The following is a 13,123-nucleotide window of genomic DNA, read 5'->3' on the forward strand; positions in this document are numbered from 1 at the left end:
TTCTGAAGCTTTGCCTGTATGTTGAATCAAGTGATCAAGTAACAAGACGAACTATCTAGGGCAAGCAATTTAATGGAGGCCCTCAAGAAGATGAAGAGGGTTATGACGAACTTAATGGAGAAGCTTCTAAGAACATTCAAAACCGACACATACCCCTACCAACCTGAGCTTTCACATCATGCCGTAGTGGTTGCAGTTCTGAGTTGCATATTTTTTATCTTGTTCGACATTATGCATACTCTTAACGATGACAACAGCACTGTAATGTGGACTGTGCATATCTGTTTGTTTGGAGCCTTCTTCATCTTTTTACAGCCTTGGGTCCGATTCTTCCGATTCTTTTCCCAGCCATTGATAGGGAAACCAAGCTATTCAAATTTCAATAAGTGGTAAATATATATTACTCTGATCAATCTTTTGATGCTTGTGTTTTTACCGAACATATGGATGTGTATATATGTGTGTGTGTGCGTGTACGTGTTAATTAATCATTATAATATTTGGAAATTTACTTTTGTAGGTACGTATCCTGGCTTTTAGTAGCAGCTGTGTATCATCTTCCTAGTTCTCAGTCAATGGGAGTGTATATGAGAATGAATTTGTCTCTATTTTTGACAACTTTTGCCTCTTCAATTCTCTGCCTTCTTGTCTTCCACTCCATTTTTGATGGTCTTCGGTACTTTTTTTCACGTGAGGCTCGAAAGTGGCCAGATATGTGGACCATTGGCCGACTTTCTGTTGTAAGTCCTAAAGACGCTTTTGGTACGCATAAATGCTATATATATATTGGTCTTTCTCAATGGTACTTTTCCCGTCCGACGAAGTTGCAATAGTTGAACGGGATCAATGATTAATAGAGAAAGAAAAAAAAATCAATCATTTCTCTTTGGTATATATTCACACACACACACACACACACACACACACACACACACATATATATATATATATATATATATATATATATATAGCATATTGTTGAGGGTTTTTGTAAACTTGATAATTAATAATTTAATATTGTTCATGCTTTGAAGGTTGTCAGTATAGCCTGCTGTGTTTTTCTGAGTCACTGTAGTGAGACACCGCTTGAGCCACGAAATTTGAAAGACCAACTCTGCTCATCTTGGCTTCGTCCGGTTGAGTCTGCGAGTATTTATTATTATCCGCTTTTTTACATGTGGGATAATTACGGGAGAACATTTGTTATTTACCAGGTACGATCATACTGCCAATAATATACCTTTGTTAAGTAGTTCTATTGTTATAATTTTATTAAGAATGGAAGTACACCAAAATTTAGGTGTCCCTTGCATTGCCATGTCATTTACTAATTATTCAGATATCCCTTTTAAATTTGAGCTAAATTGCAATTTCTCACAAATTTTAAAAAGTTGAAATTGATCACCTCAAACTACTAGGCACTTTTTATTTGCCTCATCCTATGTTAGCATTTGATGTTATCTTGGACAGAAAATACATCACGAGTCCCACGTGTGAAGTAAAATGTCTATTATACATCCCCTAACTATCAAATGTGTGAAAATAAAATTATGTCTTTAGATTAAAAAAGTTAACAAAAAAACCTTCATTGCCGGCCATGACCCATAACCAGACCGTGGTTGGGTCTAGAGACCCACAACTCTCCACGCAAACCGGTTTCGAGACTAGTAATTCTAAAAGTCTCTCTTGTGTCCCTCTTGAGTCACTTCAAGAATGATGTGTCTATTAAAATCATTATTTGATCAAAATCTAATAATGATCAATCACAAATTTAATAGTGATTTTAATAGCCACATCATTCTTGGAGGGACTCAAGAGGAACTTGTAACATTACTCTTTAGAGACCAATGACTCTCCACGACAGACGTATTGTGGGCTTGACCCTCCATATTGACCATGAGTCTCTGGGCCTGGAGAGTCATTGCTAAGCCTTGGCCCTTGCGTTTCCTCTCATAGGTTTTTTTTTTTTAAAATTCTTGGAATTGTTTATCTCATCCAAGGTTATAATGAATATTTTGAGTCACGCGATACATTTTTTGTTCGAATTTTAGAGAAAATATTAATAGAGGAGGTTAAGTAGTACTTAAAGGGGATCGATTGCAATTCTTTAAATTCTTTTGAATATTACTATTTGGGTAGAAGTTTGAAGAGGTTTCACTAAATTTTATTTGATAAAGTCTTAATACAAGTAGCATTTTCCTAAGTTTGGATTTTTCATTCGTATCAGGAACTCAAAGTATTTTGAGTTTCTGTAATTGCAATCGAGCGCGATTGAGCACTGCTAATAAGTATGATCGATCACATTATCAGAAAAGAAATGATAACTCTTTGGTAGTGTGATCGATCGCTTTCATGCAAAGCGATCGATCGCACTCGCGACAGTTTGAAAACACTAAAGCGATGGGTTGCTATTGATAAGATGGTTAAAACTGTTATTCTTTCTGTTAAGATTAGTTTGTAAATAACAACTTATTGTTATATAGTTAGCAGTTTTTCATTGAATGAAGTTCACAAGAGAATTTTTCTCTCAATTCTTTGTTAGTTCTATTTCTTAATATGGTATCAAAGCCAAGTTCAATTGGCTGTGACCCACAGTCTCTCATTGTTGTACGTGTTGGCTTGGATGTCCTCCCACCACATGTATCTAGCCTAATTGGTTGTGGCCTACCGTCACCCATTGTCGCACGTGTTGGCTTGGATGTCCTCCCGCCACACGTGAGGGGGCGTGTTGGAAGTCCTACATTACTTGAATATTAAGGAGATGAGCCATTTATAAGGTGAGGGGAAACATCAACTCTTGAGCTAACTTTTTTGAGTTAGCTTTTGCGTTAAGTTAGGCCCAAGACCTATTTCTAGTATGTAACCTTACTCCATCATACTTTTATTCTTTCTTTTCTTCTGTATTTTTTTTCCTCTTATATATCAGTTTTCTTGGAGTGGGTCGGCTACGAGTTCATCGGATGAAATCTATCTGGTCTACTCGTCATGGACCACACTTGTAGGCCTTTACATTGCCAATTATATAGCGGAGAGGTCATTTGAGTAAGTAGTACTGTTTTGTAGCTTGCACATGAATTAGAACCTAAACCTGATCGATTGCCTGGATGATCAGCTGGACTGAGAGTGTTCTCTAATTAATAAGCTCTTTTGCTCAGGTCAGGAGGCGAGGAATACGAGAAGAAGGAAAAGCATAAGAAGCCTGATTTCTTAGATATGGTTCCCTGGTATTCAGGGTACGTGTATATATATATATATATAATATGTCATCTTTTCTCTTTTTGGAGGGTGGGGATTTGCATGTTAATTAGATTTTCAAGTAGTTGTTTTTGTTCTGATCGTGCATGGCTACGTGTTGCAGAACATCAGCTGACCTGTATAAGACTGTTTTCGACCTCCTCGTATCAGTAAACATCTTCCTAGGTCGCTTTGACATGCGTATATTGCAGGTATTATTTTTCGTATGTTAATTTGTTTTCTTTTATGATCGATGTTTAATAAGGCGATAAAATTAATCTCTCTTCAGTTCTTAGATCCGGTACCGGTAATGCCAATGAGTTCTCTTCCTTCTTCTTAATTTTTGTCCGAAAAAGAAAAATTATCTGGTTTTGCATAATAATGTTATGGTATCTTTTATCTTCCCCTTTCTCCCAAATATTTTCATCTTCAGGCAACAACGAATCGGTTTGAAGATGGAGCCCAGCAAGGAGATTTTCTATATCTTCAATTTAGTAAAGAGGAAGAACTATGGTTTGACTTTATGGCTGATACCGGCGATGGTGGGAACTCAACCTATACTCTGGCAAGGCTACTTGCTCAGCCTTCCATTTGTTACACTAATTCAGGCCTTCGCTTACAACGTGGAAACTTACTGCTCATTGGAGGGGATCTTGCGTGAGTTGACTATTCTTATTCATAATTCATATTTTAACTAATATGGTCATATACTGTTTTTGCCAAATATGTTTGATTAATTTTTAAAATTTTGGTTCTATTATAATTTATAGGTATCCTAATCCGTCAGAGTTCACATATGAGAGGCGACTCTTTCGTCCTTTCGAGTATGCTCTTCAGCCGCCAATTGACCAGGATGCTGTGCATAGTAATGGACCTCAGTGTTTTATTATTCCCGGAAACCATGGTTGGTCTTACTTTTTAGCTTGAGCCTAATTCTGAATTAGGTTCTTTTCGCCAACAAAAAGAGATGGGTTCTTGGAAACCATTCTTGTTTTGTTTCCGTTTAGATTGTCATGCATTATTGGGTAATACTATATTTTCTATTGGCGCACAGATTGGTTTGATGGACTTCGTACCTTTACGAGGAATATATGTCATAAGAGCTGGCTGGGCGGGTGGTTTTTGCCTCAAAAGAAGAGTTATTTTGCTTTGCAGCTTCCAAAAGGATGGTGGATATTTGGTCTTGATCTTGCACTGGAGGTTGATATCGACAGGGATCAATTCCAATTCTTTTCAAAACTAGCCAGGGAAACGGTATTTAATTTTCTAATTTTCCTTTTGTATAGTCTATCAAAGCATTAAATTAGTAAATGATAATCATATTAATTGCTCCAGAACATTTTTTTCTTTCTTTCTCATTTTCTCTTGGTGACTTCGGGTTCCTGGTGTGGCCATGTGTAATTAAGGTTGGAGAGAGAGAGTCTGTGATCATCATGACACACCAACCAGATTGGCTTCTTGACTGGTACGAAAATCGTGATTCCAAAAATTATGTCTCCGAGCTGATATGCAACATTTTGAAAGAAAGGTGTAAGCTTCGAATTGCCGGGGACATACATCACTATATGCGGCACAGCTCGTTGGATAGGCCAGTTGACTCAGATCCTTCACAGCCGATTTATCCGCAACATCTACTTGTAAATGGTTGTGGTGGAGCATTTGCGCATCCCACCCATGTCTTTCGTGATTTTAGTAAATCTCATGGAGTCTCCTACCGGCGGAAATCAGCTTATCCTTCTTTAGAGGTGTCTAAAAAGGTACATACTCTTGCAATTTTATTTTCTCTTTTTCTGTTTTCTCTTTGCACCAAGCTGAAATTTTATAGCATTTTCTTCGGCTTCTTGCTTACAAGATCATATTGATTTTGTGCAGCTTGCCTTAAGAAATATTTCAAATTTCCGAAGAGAGAATTGGCAATTTGATTTTATTGGTGGGATTATATACTTTATATTAGTCTTTTCTATGTTCCCACAGGTAATTATGCTCTCATCCTAATGATTATTCAAAGAGAAAATATACAATAATTTCATGAGTAATCACACCATTTTAATTTAATCTCTCGATTTTTGACTTTTTAATTTTTTTGCATTTTTCACTTCACTCTTTCCATCCAAAACTGTGCAAAAATACTTGCGTGACATTAATGACCTCATGCTATGTATGTGAGTAGTTTTGCCACGTCAATTAAAAATTAAATTTTTTTTATTTTATTAGAAAATTAAAATCTAAAAAAAAAAAAAAAATAGAGAGGGGAGGAGAAGCCATTCCTCCACCCCCGGCCCGCAAGGCCGATCACAACCACGTACTCCTTAATAAAATGGTGGTCATGCGGGCCACCCCAATCAAAGGGGTTGGCATCACCCCTTTTAATTTGCTTGTGCACAGCCAGTACCCCTTTGCTTGTTTGGTCAAGCGAGCCACCAGTTAGTTGGGGGTGGCTATGAGTCATCCCCATTGCTGAGCTGTTTTGATTGAAGTAAAAAGCACTAAAAAGAATTTAAAAAACGAGTAAATTGAAATCGCGTGATTAGTTGAAAAGTTATTTTATATTTTCCCTCATTCAAATTTATAGTAGTTTCGTGACAATTAGGACTCTCTCTTTAACTCTTGAAATGAAACAACTTAAACATGCCTATAAAGTTGCTTTGTCCCTCTTCAGTGTAAGCTTGACCACATATTTGAAGTAGATTCACTTTCGGGTTTCTTGTGGAGTTTCTCTGGCACGCTGTGGAAGGCTTTCATATACATGCTGGAGCACTCTTATGTGTCTCTAGGAGGTGCTATACTGCTGCTAATCCTAGCATTTGCATTTGTACCCTCGAAAGTACCATGGAAGACACGGGTAGTGATCGGAATTCTCCATGTTGCTGCGCACTTGGCCGCAGCTTTAATTCTTATACTGGCTTTGGAAATTGGTGTTGAGACGTTTGTCCGGCATAAACTACTAGCAACTTCAGGCAAGTTTTGCCTATTTTTCATTCGTTACATTCAAAACACATTTTCATTCCAATTTATCCGACCACCCTGCAAATGAGGTTGAATAAATTGAAGGAATGATATGCACTGCATGCGAAATGTGATAAAAGTATAGTTTCTAACATTACTCCAAGAATAGCAGACTAAATAACTCAAACATAGTATGTTTTCTTGATCAGGCTATGACTCTTTATATCGGTGGTACCGATCAGTATTTCTTCGGCGCTTTTCCGTTCCTTCTCACATTCTAGATCGTATAAAACAATGGACATTGGGCCTTTATCCGGCGGGTATCAAGTATCTCATGTCTGCATTTGATGTGCCAGAGGTAAGAAACACAAAACGCTCTCCCTGTTCCAGAAAATATCGATGCTTCTTTTTCTTCTTCTTTACTAATTAAGGTACGTACATCTATATGAAATTTATTATCAGCTCATGGCTTTGGGGCGGAGCAATATTTGCAAGAATGGGATGGAATCCATGTCTCGATGGGGTGCCATAATTTATTATGCTTCTGTCTTCCTTTATTTCTGGGTGTTGGCAACCCCCGCAGTTTCCTTTGTTTTTGGAAGCTACTTGTACGTCTGCGTCAACTGGTTTAACTTGCACTATGACGAGGCATTCTCCTCTCTTAGGATTGCTGATTACAAGGCATTCACAAGATTTCATATCAATCCCAATGGTGATCTTGAAGTTTTCACCCTCGCGGTTGATGAGGTAAGAAACCAATATTGTTCGGTTTGGGTATCATTGAAACTGGTTCTTAAACGCAGAGCTTTCACCCTCGTTTTTAAAGTGGTGATCTTTTCAATTGGTTTATAGAGCTGTACATGTGATAGTTAAAAAATATTATTGATTTAGAGAATACAAATCAACATTTAACAAGAACAAATTAATATACCTTGGAGTTTAGATCGGGGTTGGTTCATGTCAAACCTTGCAATTCGTAACAAAAGGAATGCAAGAAAAGAAGAAGAAAACTCAAAAACAAGTGGAAAACCAGAGAGGAAAACAGAGAGTGAATCAATTCATTGATATATTGAATTCAATCTGTTTCAAGATACATGAAGAAGTATTTATAAGTTTAACAAGTCTTCTAACTACTAACAACTAACTCTAATTGGTTATAACAAATCACCAACACATTTACAACAAAAAAATACTGTTCACGTGTATACTGTTCACATGTATAAAAGACTTTTTTCTTATTCTGCACTCTCTCTTAATACTCCCCCTCAAGGACAATTGTCAAGGATGACAAATGTCCTTGACAGACATCTTCGAGAGTAGCCTGCTGAAATCCTTAAAGCCAAGGCCCTTAGTGAAAATATCCGCCAACTGGTCTTGAGAAGAAACATGCAGCGTTTTAATAAGTCCCAATTGAATTTTCTCTCTAATGAGATGGCAATCAATCTCTATGTGCTTAGTCCGTTCATGAAAAACTGGATTCGCAGCAATATGTAAGGCAGATTGACTGTCAGAAAAAAGTAATGCAGCATGTGGATGAGGAATCTGAAAATCTTTAAGTAAAGAAAACAACCACATGAGTTCACAACAAGTGGAAGCCATGGCTCGATATTCAGCCTCAGCAGAAGATCTAGACACAGTCTGTTGCTTCTTGGATTTCCAAGAAATCAAAGAATCACCAATAAAGATGCAAAACCCAGTAATGGACCTTCGAGTATCAACACACCCTGCCCAATCAGAATCTGAGAAAGCCTTTAAGTGAAAATCAGATTTTGCTGAAAAGAAAAGACCTTGTGCAGGAGAATTCTTAACATATCTCAAAACTCTAGTAGCAGCATCTAAATGAGATTGTCTAGGTTTATCCATAAACTAACTTAGGATTTGCACTGAGTATGCTATATCTGGTCTGGTGATGGTGAGATACAAAAGTCTTCCAACTAACCTCCTATAAGAAGTAAAATCTGATAAAAGAATACCCTCATCTTTTGACAACTTCAAATTCTGCTCAATTGGAAAACTGACAGGCTTGGAAGCAAGTAGTCCTGAATCTTCAAGAATCTCTAATGCATATTTTCGTTGACATACAGAAATACCATCAATGGATCTAGCAATTTCTAGTCCTAAAAAATATTTCAAAGGTCCTAAATCCTTCAACTTAAACCTATCATTCAAGAGAATGATAAAATCTGCAACTGCCTTAGGATCATTGCTGGCTATGGCAACATCATCAACATAGATTAAAAGAGCAATGTAAGAGGAACCTTGGAGCCTTGTAAACAGAGAGTAATCTGCCTTTGACTGAGTAAAACCAAGGTCTATTAATGTGGCAGAAAATTTGGAGAACCATTGACGGGAAGCCTGCTTCAAACCATACAATGATTTTGTTAATCTGCATACCTTATTCTCCCCCTTGCTGCCAAAACCAGGAGGCATAGTCATATAGACTTCTTCATCTAGGTCTCCATGTAGAAAAGCATTATTCACATCCAATTGATGCAAAAACCATCCTTTAGCTGCTGCAAGAGCTAAGAAACACCTCACCGTTGTCATCTTGGCTACAGGAGAAAAAGTTTCATGATAGCCCAACCCTTCACATTGAGTGTAGCCTTTAGCTACCAACCTAGCCTTGTACCTCTCAATACTACCATCAGATTTCTGTTTGATCTTATACACCCATTTGCAGCCAATAGCAGTCTTGTTTGGAGGTAAGACAGTAACAACCCAAGTGTTATTTGCTTCCAATGCTGAAATTTCAGCCTGCATAGCCTCACGCCAATTTTTATCTTTGACAGCTTGGTGATAAAACTTGGGTTCAATGTTAAGTGAAGTGTTAAGGCAAAAAAGTTTATGAGAAGAAGACAGGTTATCATAAGAAAGAAAATTAGACAATGGATAAGAATTACCTGAATGAGTAGACATTGCAGTTGATTGGGATGGAGAAGATGAGACTAGTTGACAATGATAATCCTGCAAGTAACTTGGTCTTGTTTTAATCCTAGTGGATTTTCTAAGGTGTGGACAAGACATCGGATTAGGAACAGAAGATGGACTAAGACTAGAGGAAGGATTAGGATCAGGAGGTGAGGAACTTGGTTCAAAATTCAATTCTGCAGAAGGTGCTGAACCTGAAGCAATAGGTTCAGAAGACGACGAAAATGGTTGTGAAGATGTACTGGACAAAGCTGGTTGTAATTGACAAATGGGAGAAGGAATGGATACAGTTGAATTAAGAGGAAAATCTGATATATCATATGAATCAGAACTTGGAAAATGAATGGATGAATGAACAATGTCATCATGAGAAGTAAATGATGAATGGTCTAAATGATGAGCAAAAGGGAAAATGGTTTCATGGAAAATAGCATTTCTGGAAATGATGATAGAATGATCATGAAGACTAAAGAATTTATATGCTTTCATGGCATATGGATATCCTATAAAGATGCATGGAATAGCTCTAGGATCAAATTTTGTTCTATTTCTGGACAAAGTTGATACATAAGCTAAGCATCCAAAAACTTTGAGATGAGAATATGATGGAAATGTGGAATATAGCAGCTCATGAGGGGATTTGTTTGAAAGAAGGGGTGTAGGTATTTTGTTTATAAGATGAGTAGCTGTGAGTATGGAATCTCCCCAGAATTGTAGAGGAAGATGAGATTGAAATCTTAAAGCTCTTGCAACATTTAACAAGTGTTGGTGTTTTCTCTCAACAATGGCATTTTGTTGTGGGGTTTCAACACAACTAAGTTGATGAATTATGCCTTGATTAGAAAAAAAAATCTTTCATTTTAAATTCAGCACCATTATCTGATCTAAGACATTTTACTTTGGTTTTGAATTGGGTGAGAACAAGTTGAATGAATGATTTTAGAATAGAACTAGTTTGAGATTTGTGTTGCATCAAATGAACCCAAGTAAATCTTGAATAGTCATCCACAATTGTAAGAAAGAAAACAGAACCATTTATTGACTTGGTGGCCATAGGACCCCAAATATCACAATGAATGAGATCAAATGGTAACAAAGAAACAGAAGTGCTGACTGAAAAAGGAAGTTTATGTTGTTTGGCCATTGGACAAATGGAACAAATGCTAGTAGATGTACAAGAAATTTCAGGAACATGTTTTTGTAATAGCCTTATTCTAGAAATGGAAGGGTGCCCTAGTCTATAGTGCCAAACATCATGTGACGGCTGTTTGATGGAATTATAGGAAGCATGTTGTTGAAATGAAGGAAATGGCGCAGCTTGGGTGTGAGCAGAGACCTTGTCTTCTTGCAGCAAAACAAATAAACCAGCTTCTTCCTTACCCACCCCAATCGTTCTCCAATGGTACAGATTCTGTATAAAACAATATCCAGCAAAGAAGATGAGACAACATCTTAGATTTTTAATAAGTTTGCTAGCTGAAATGAGATTGAAGGTAAAAGATGGAACACACAAAACTTCAGTCAATGTAAGATTGTCTGAAAGTTTGACAGTGCCTATGTGTGTGACAGAAGCTATAGATCCATTTGGTAACTTTACATGTGTTGAAACTATAGCAGTAATAGAGGTAAAAAGGGATGGACAGCTAATCATGTGGTCAGTTGCACCAGTATCTATAATCCAAGAAATGTGTTTTTGTGTGAAATGTGGTACAACATTAGCAAATGAAGCAGAAAAAACAGAAAATTTTGGATTAAGAGGTTGGAGATAACCTGCTATGCTAGCAACTGAATTTGCAGCAAAAGATTGAGGGGATTGGATGGGGTATTGTTTTAGCAATTCCATCAATTGTTGACACTGCTCAGAGATCATGGCCAGAGGAGGATTACTCAATTGCTGAACTTTAGTCAAATCAGTTCCCTGCACTTGATTTGATGAATGTGGAGCAGAAAAATTTGGTTTGCTTCGGGTGAACTTAAACCCTGGTGGAAAACCATGGACCTTGTAACATTTTTCAACAGTATGACCTGATAGTCCACAATGAGAGCATATGGGGCGATCCTTCTTAAAGTTCTGCTTAGAAAACCTAGGCCCTGATGAAGTGGCTTTGGTCATGTAGGCAGCATGATCATGGGAATGGCATATGGGTGAGGCAACAGGATGGGGCATAGGAGATGCAACAGAGTTAGGGATAGGGGTTCTAGTCATGAGGGCAGAGGTATCATGACTAAGGGAATTGATAGTTATTTCCCTTTGTTTTTCCTCTTGAATAATAAGAGAAAAAACCTTATTGATGGGTGGAAGAGGGTCTGTTAGCAAAATCTGTGCTCTAACAGTTGAAAAAGAATCATTCAGACCCATCAAAAATTGCAGAACTTTTTCTTGGCTATAGAGCTCAAGAATGGACTTCATACGACCACAATTGCAACAATTGCATATAGAAATAGGTCTATAGTTATTGAGTTCTTCCCATAGAGCCTTAATACGAGTAAAGTATTGACTTACAGAGGAATTTTCCTGAATGACAGCGGAAATGGCTTTCTGCAACTGAAAAACACGAGGACCATTTCTTTGAGAGTATCGATCTTTGAGATCCTGCCACATAACTTCAGCAGAAGTAATGTAGATGACAGTAGAATAAATCTCCTTGGAAACTGAGTTAAGAATCCATGAGACTACAAGATCATTACAACGAACCCATGCATTGTAATAACTCTCAAATACTGAAGGTTTAGGAAAAGAACCGTCAATGAAACACATCTTGTTCTTTGCACTCAAAGCAACAAGCATTGAACGGCTCCAGGTGCTGTAGTTTTCTCCTAACAATGGCTGAGGAACTAGTAAAATCCCTGGATTATCACCACTGTGGAGAAACAAAGGGCTTGAAGGGTCAATGGGGCGAGTGTTTGCAAAAGGATTAAAGAAATTGTTTGGAGGATTCTCTTCCAAATTGTTTGGACGAGTGTGACTGGTTGGAGGTTGGTTTTCCATAGAAATCGAAAATTCTGAAGGAGGACGTGGGTGAGCAGAAGACGATGGAAGTTCTGCCATTGAAAATGAACTGAAAAATTGAAAAAAAAAAAATCACAGTTGTGATTATGGCTCTGATACCATGTCAAACCTTGCAATTCGTAACAAAAGGAATGCAAGAAAAGAAGAAGAAAACTCAAAAACAAGTGGAAAACCAGAGAGGAAAACAGAGAGTGAATCAATTCATTGATATATTGAATTCAATCTGTTTCAAGATACATGAAGAAGTATTTATAAGTTTAACAAGTCTTCTAACTACTAACAACTAACTCTAATTGGTTATAACAAATCACCAACACATTTACAACAACAAAATACTGTTCACGTGTATACTGTTCACATGTATAAAAGACTATTTTCTTATTCTGCACTCTCTCTTAATAGTTCAAATGAGCTTGTTTGATCTGGGTTTTGAAAGACATTTCTTGGTTTTGTAGCTTAGTCTTAAATGCAACTGTTTGAGATGCAGGTCCCGAAGGAATGGAAGGTGGATACCCGATGGGAATCGGAGCAAAGAGATCAACCTGAGGTATTGAGTCACCGTAGAAGGGTCCCCAGCAAATGGATTGCAGCTGCTGCACAGCAGGACCCACTTCGTACTGTTAAGATTATTGACAATTTTGTTATAAAACAAACAGAAATCTGATATTGGAACACAAGAATTAGCTCAGTCATTCGCTGATCTATGCTGCTCAAATTTTAACATTATTGTTCTTCTCGCCATTGAGAAAGAAAGGAAAAGGAAAAACCATCTTCTGGTTTTCGAGTTTATATTTGCTAGCTGTCTGCAGCCATATATATATATATATGGGAAAAAATAGAAGATTGATAGAGTTCGCCCCATCTTGCAGTGCTTGGCCCTGTGGCTGCTTTGCGAACGAATATTAGTAGAATTAATTTTTCGCAATATCACCTTGTCCAACATTTTATGATATATTTTGGAGCCTATAAAACTTGCGATTTTCTCTTCTTCTAACTCAGTTTTAT

The 13,123-nt window shown here is 37.3% G+C and overlaps 1 protein-coding gene across 1 annotated transcript; it reads left to right on the forward strand.

Annotated features, from left to right (window-relative positions):
* The first annotated feature begins 62 nt into the window (after window positions 1-62).
* LOC132185738 (uncharacterized) lies at window positions 63-12,911 on the forward strand. The gene is made up of 15 exons (XM_088518159.1): window positions 63-389; window positions 521-740; window positions 1,035-1,214; window positions 2,927-3,042; window positions 3,156-3,233; window positions 3,359-3,446; window positions 3,668-3,891; window positions 4,005-4,138; window positions 4,289-4,488; window positions 4,641-4,991; window positions 5,107-5,208; window positions 5,894-6,191; window positions 6,390-6,538; window positions 6,643-6,927; window positions 12,606-12,911. The coding sequence occupies exons 1-15, from the start codon at window positions 73-75 to the stop codon at window positions 12,780-12,782; spliced, it is 2,919 nt and encodes a 972-aa protein (XP_088374285.1). The 5' UTR covers window positions 63-72; the 3' UTR covers window positions 12,783-12,911.
* The last annotated feature ends 212 nt before the right edge of the window (window positions 12,912-13,123 follow it).

This window comes from Corylus avellana, chromosome 7 (assembly GCF_965113065.1).
Source record: "Corylus avellana chromosome 7, dhCorAvel1.hap1.2, whole genome shotgun sequence".
Lineage (NCBI taxonomy): Eukaryota > Viridiplantae > Streptophyta > Magnoliopsida > Fagales > Betulaceae > Corylus > Corylus avellana.

Excerpts from the sequence above, each read along its gene's own strand:
- LOC132185738 (XM_088518159.1), top strand. The coding sequence starts at position 73 with ATGGAGGCCCTCAAGAAGATGAAGAGGGTTATGACGAACTTAATGGAG. Across the intron at positions 741-1,034 it reads CCATTGGCCGACTTTCTGTT|GTTGTCAGTATAGCCTGCTG; the intron begins GTAAGTCCTAAA and ends CATGCTTTGAAG. Across the intron at positions 6,928-12,605 it reads TCACCCTCGCGGTTGATGAG|GTCCCGAAGGAATGGAAGGT; the intron begins GTAAGAAACCAA and ends TTTGAGATGCAG.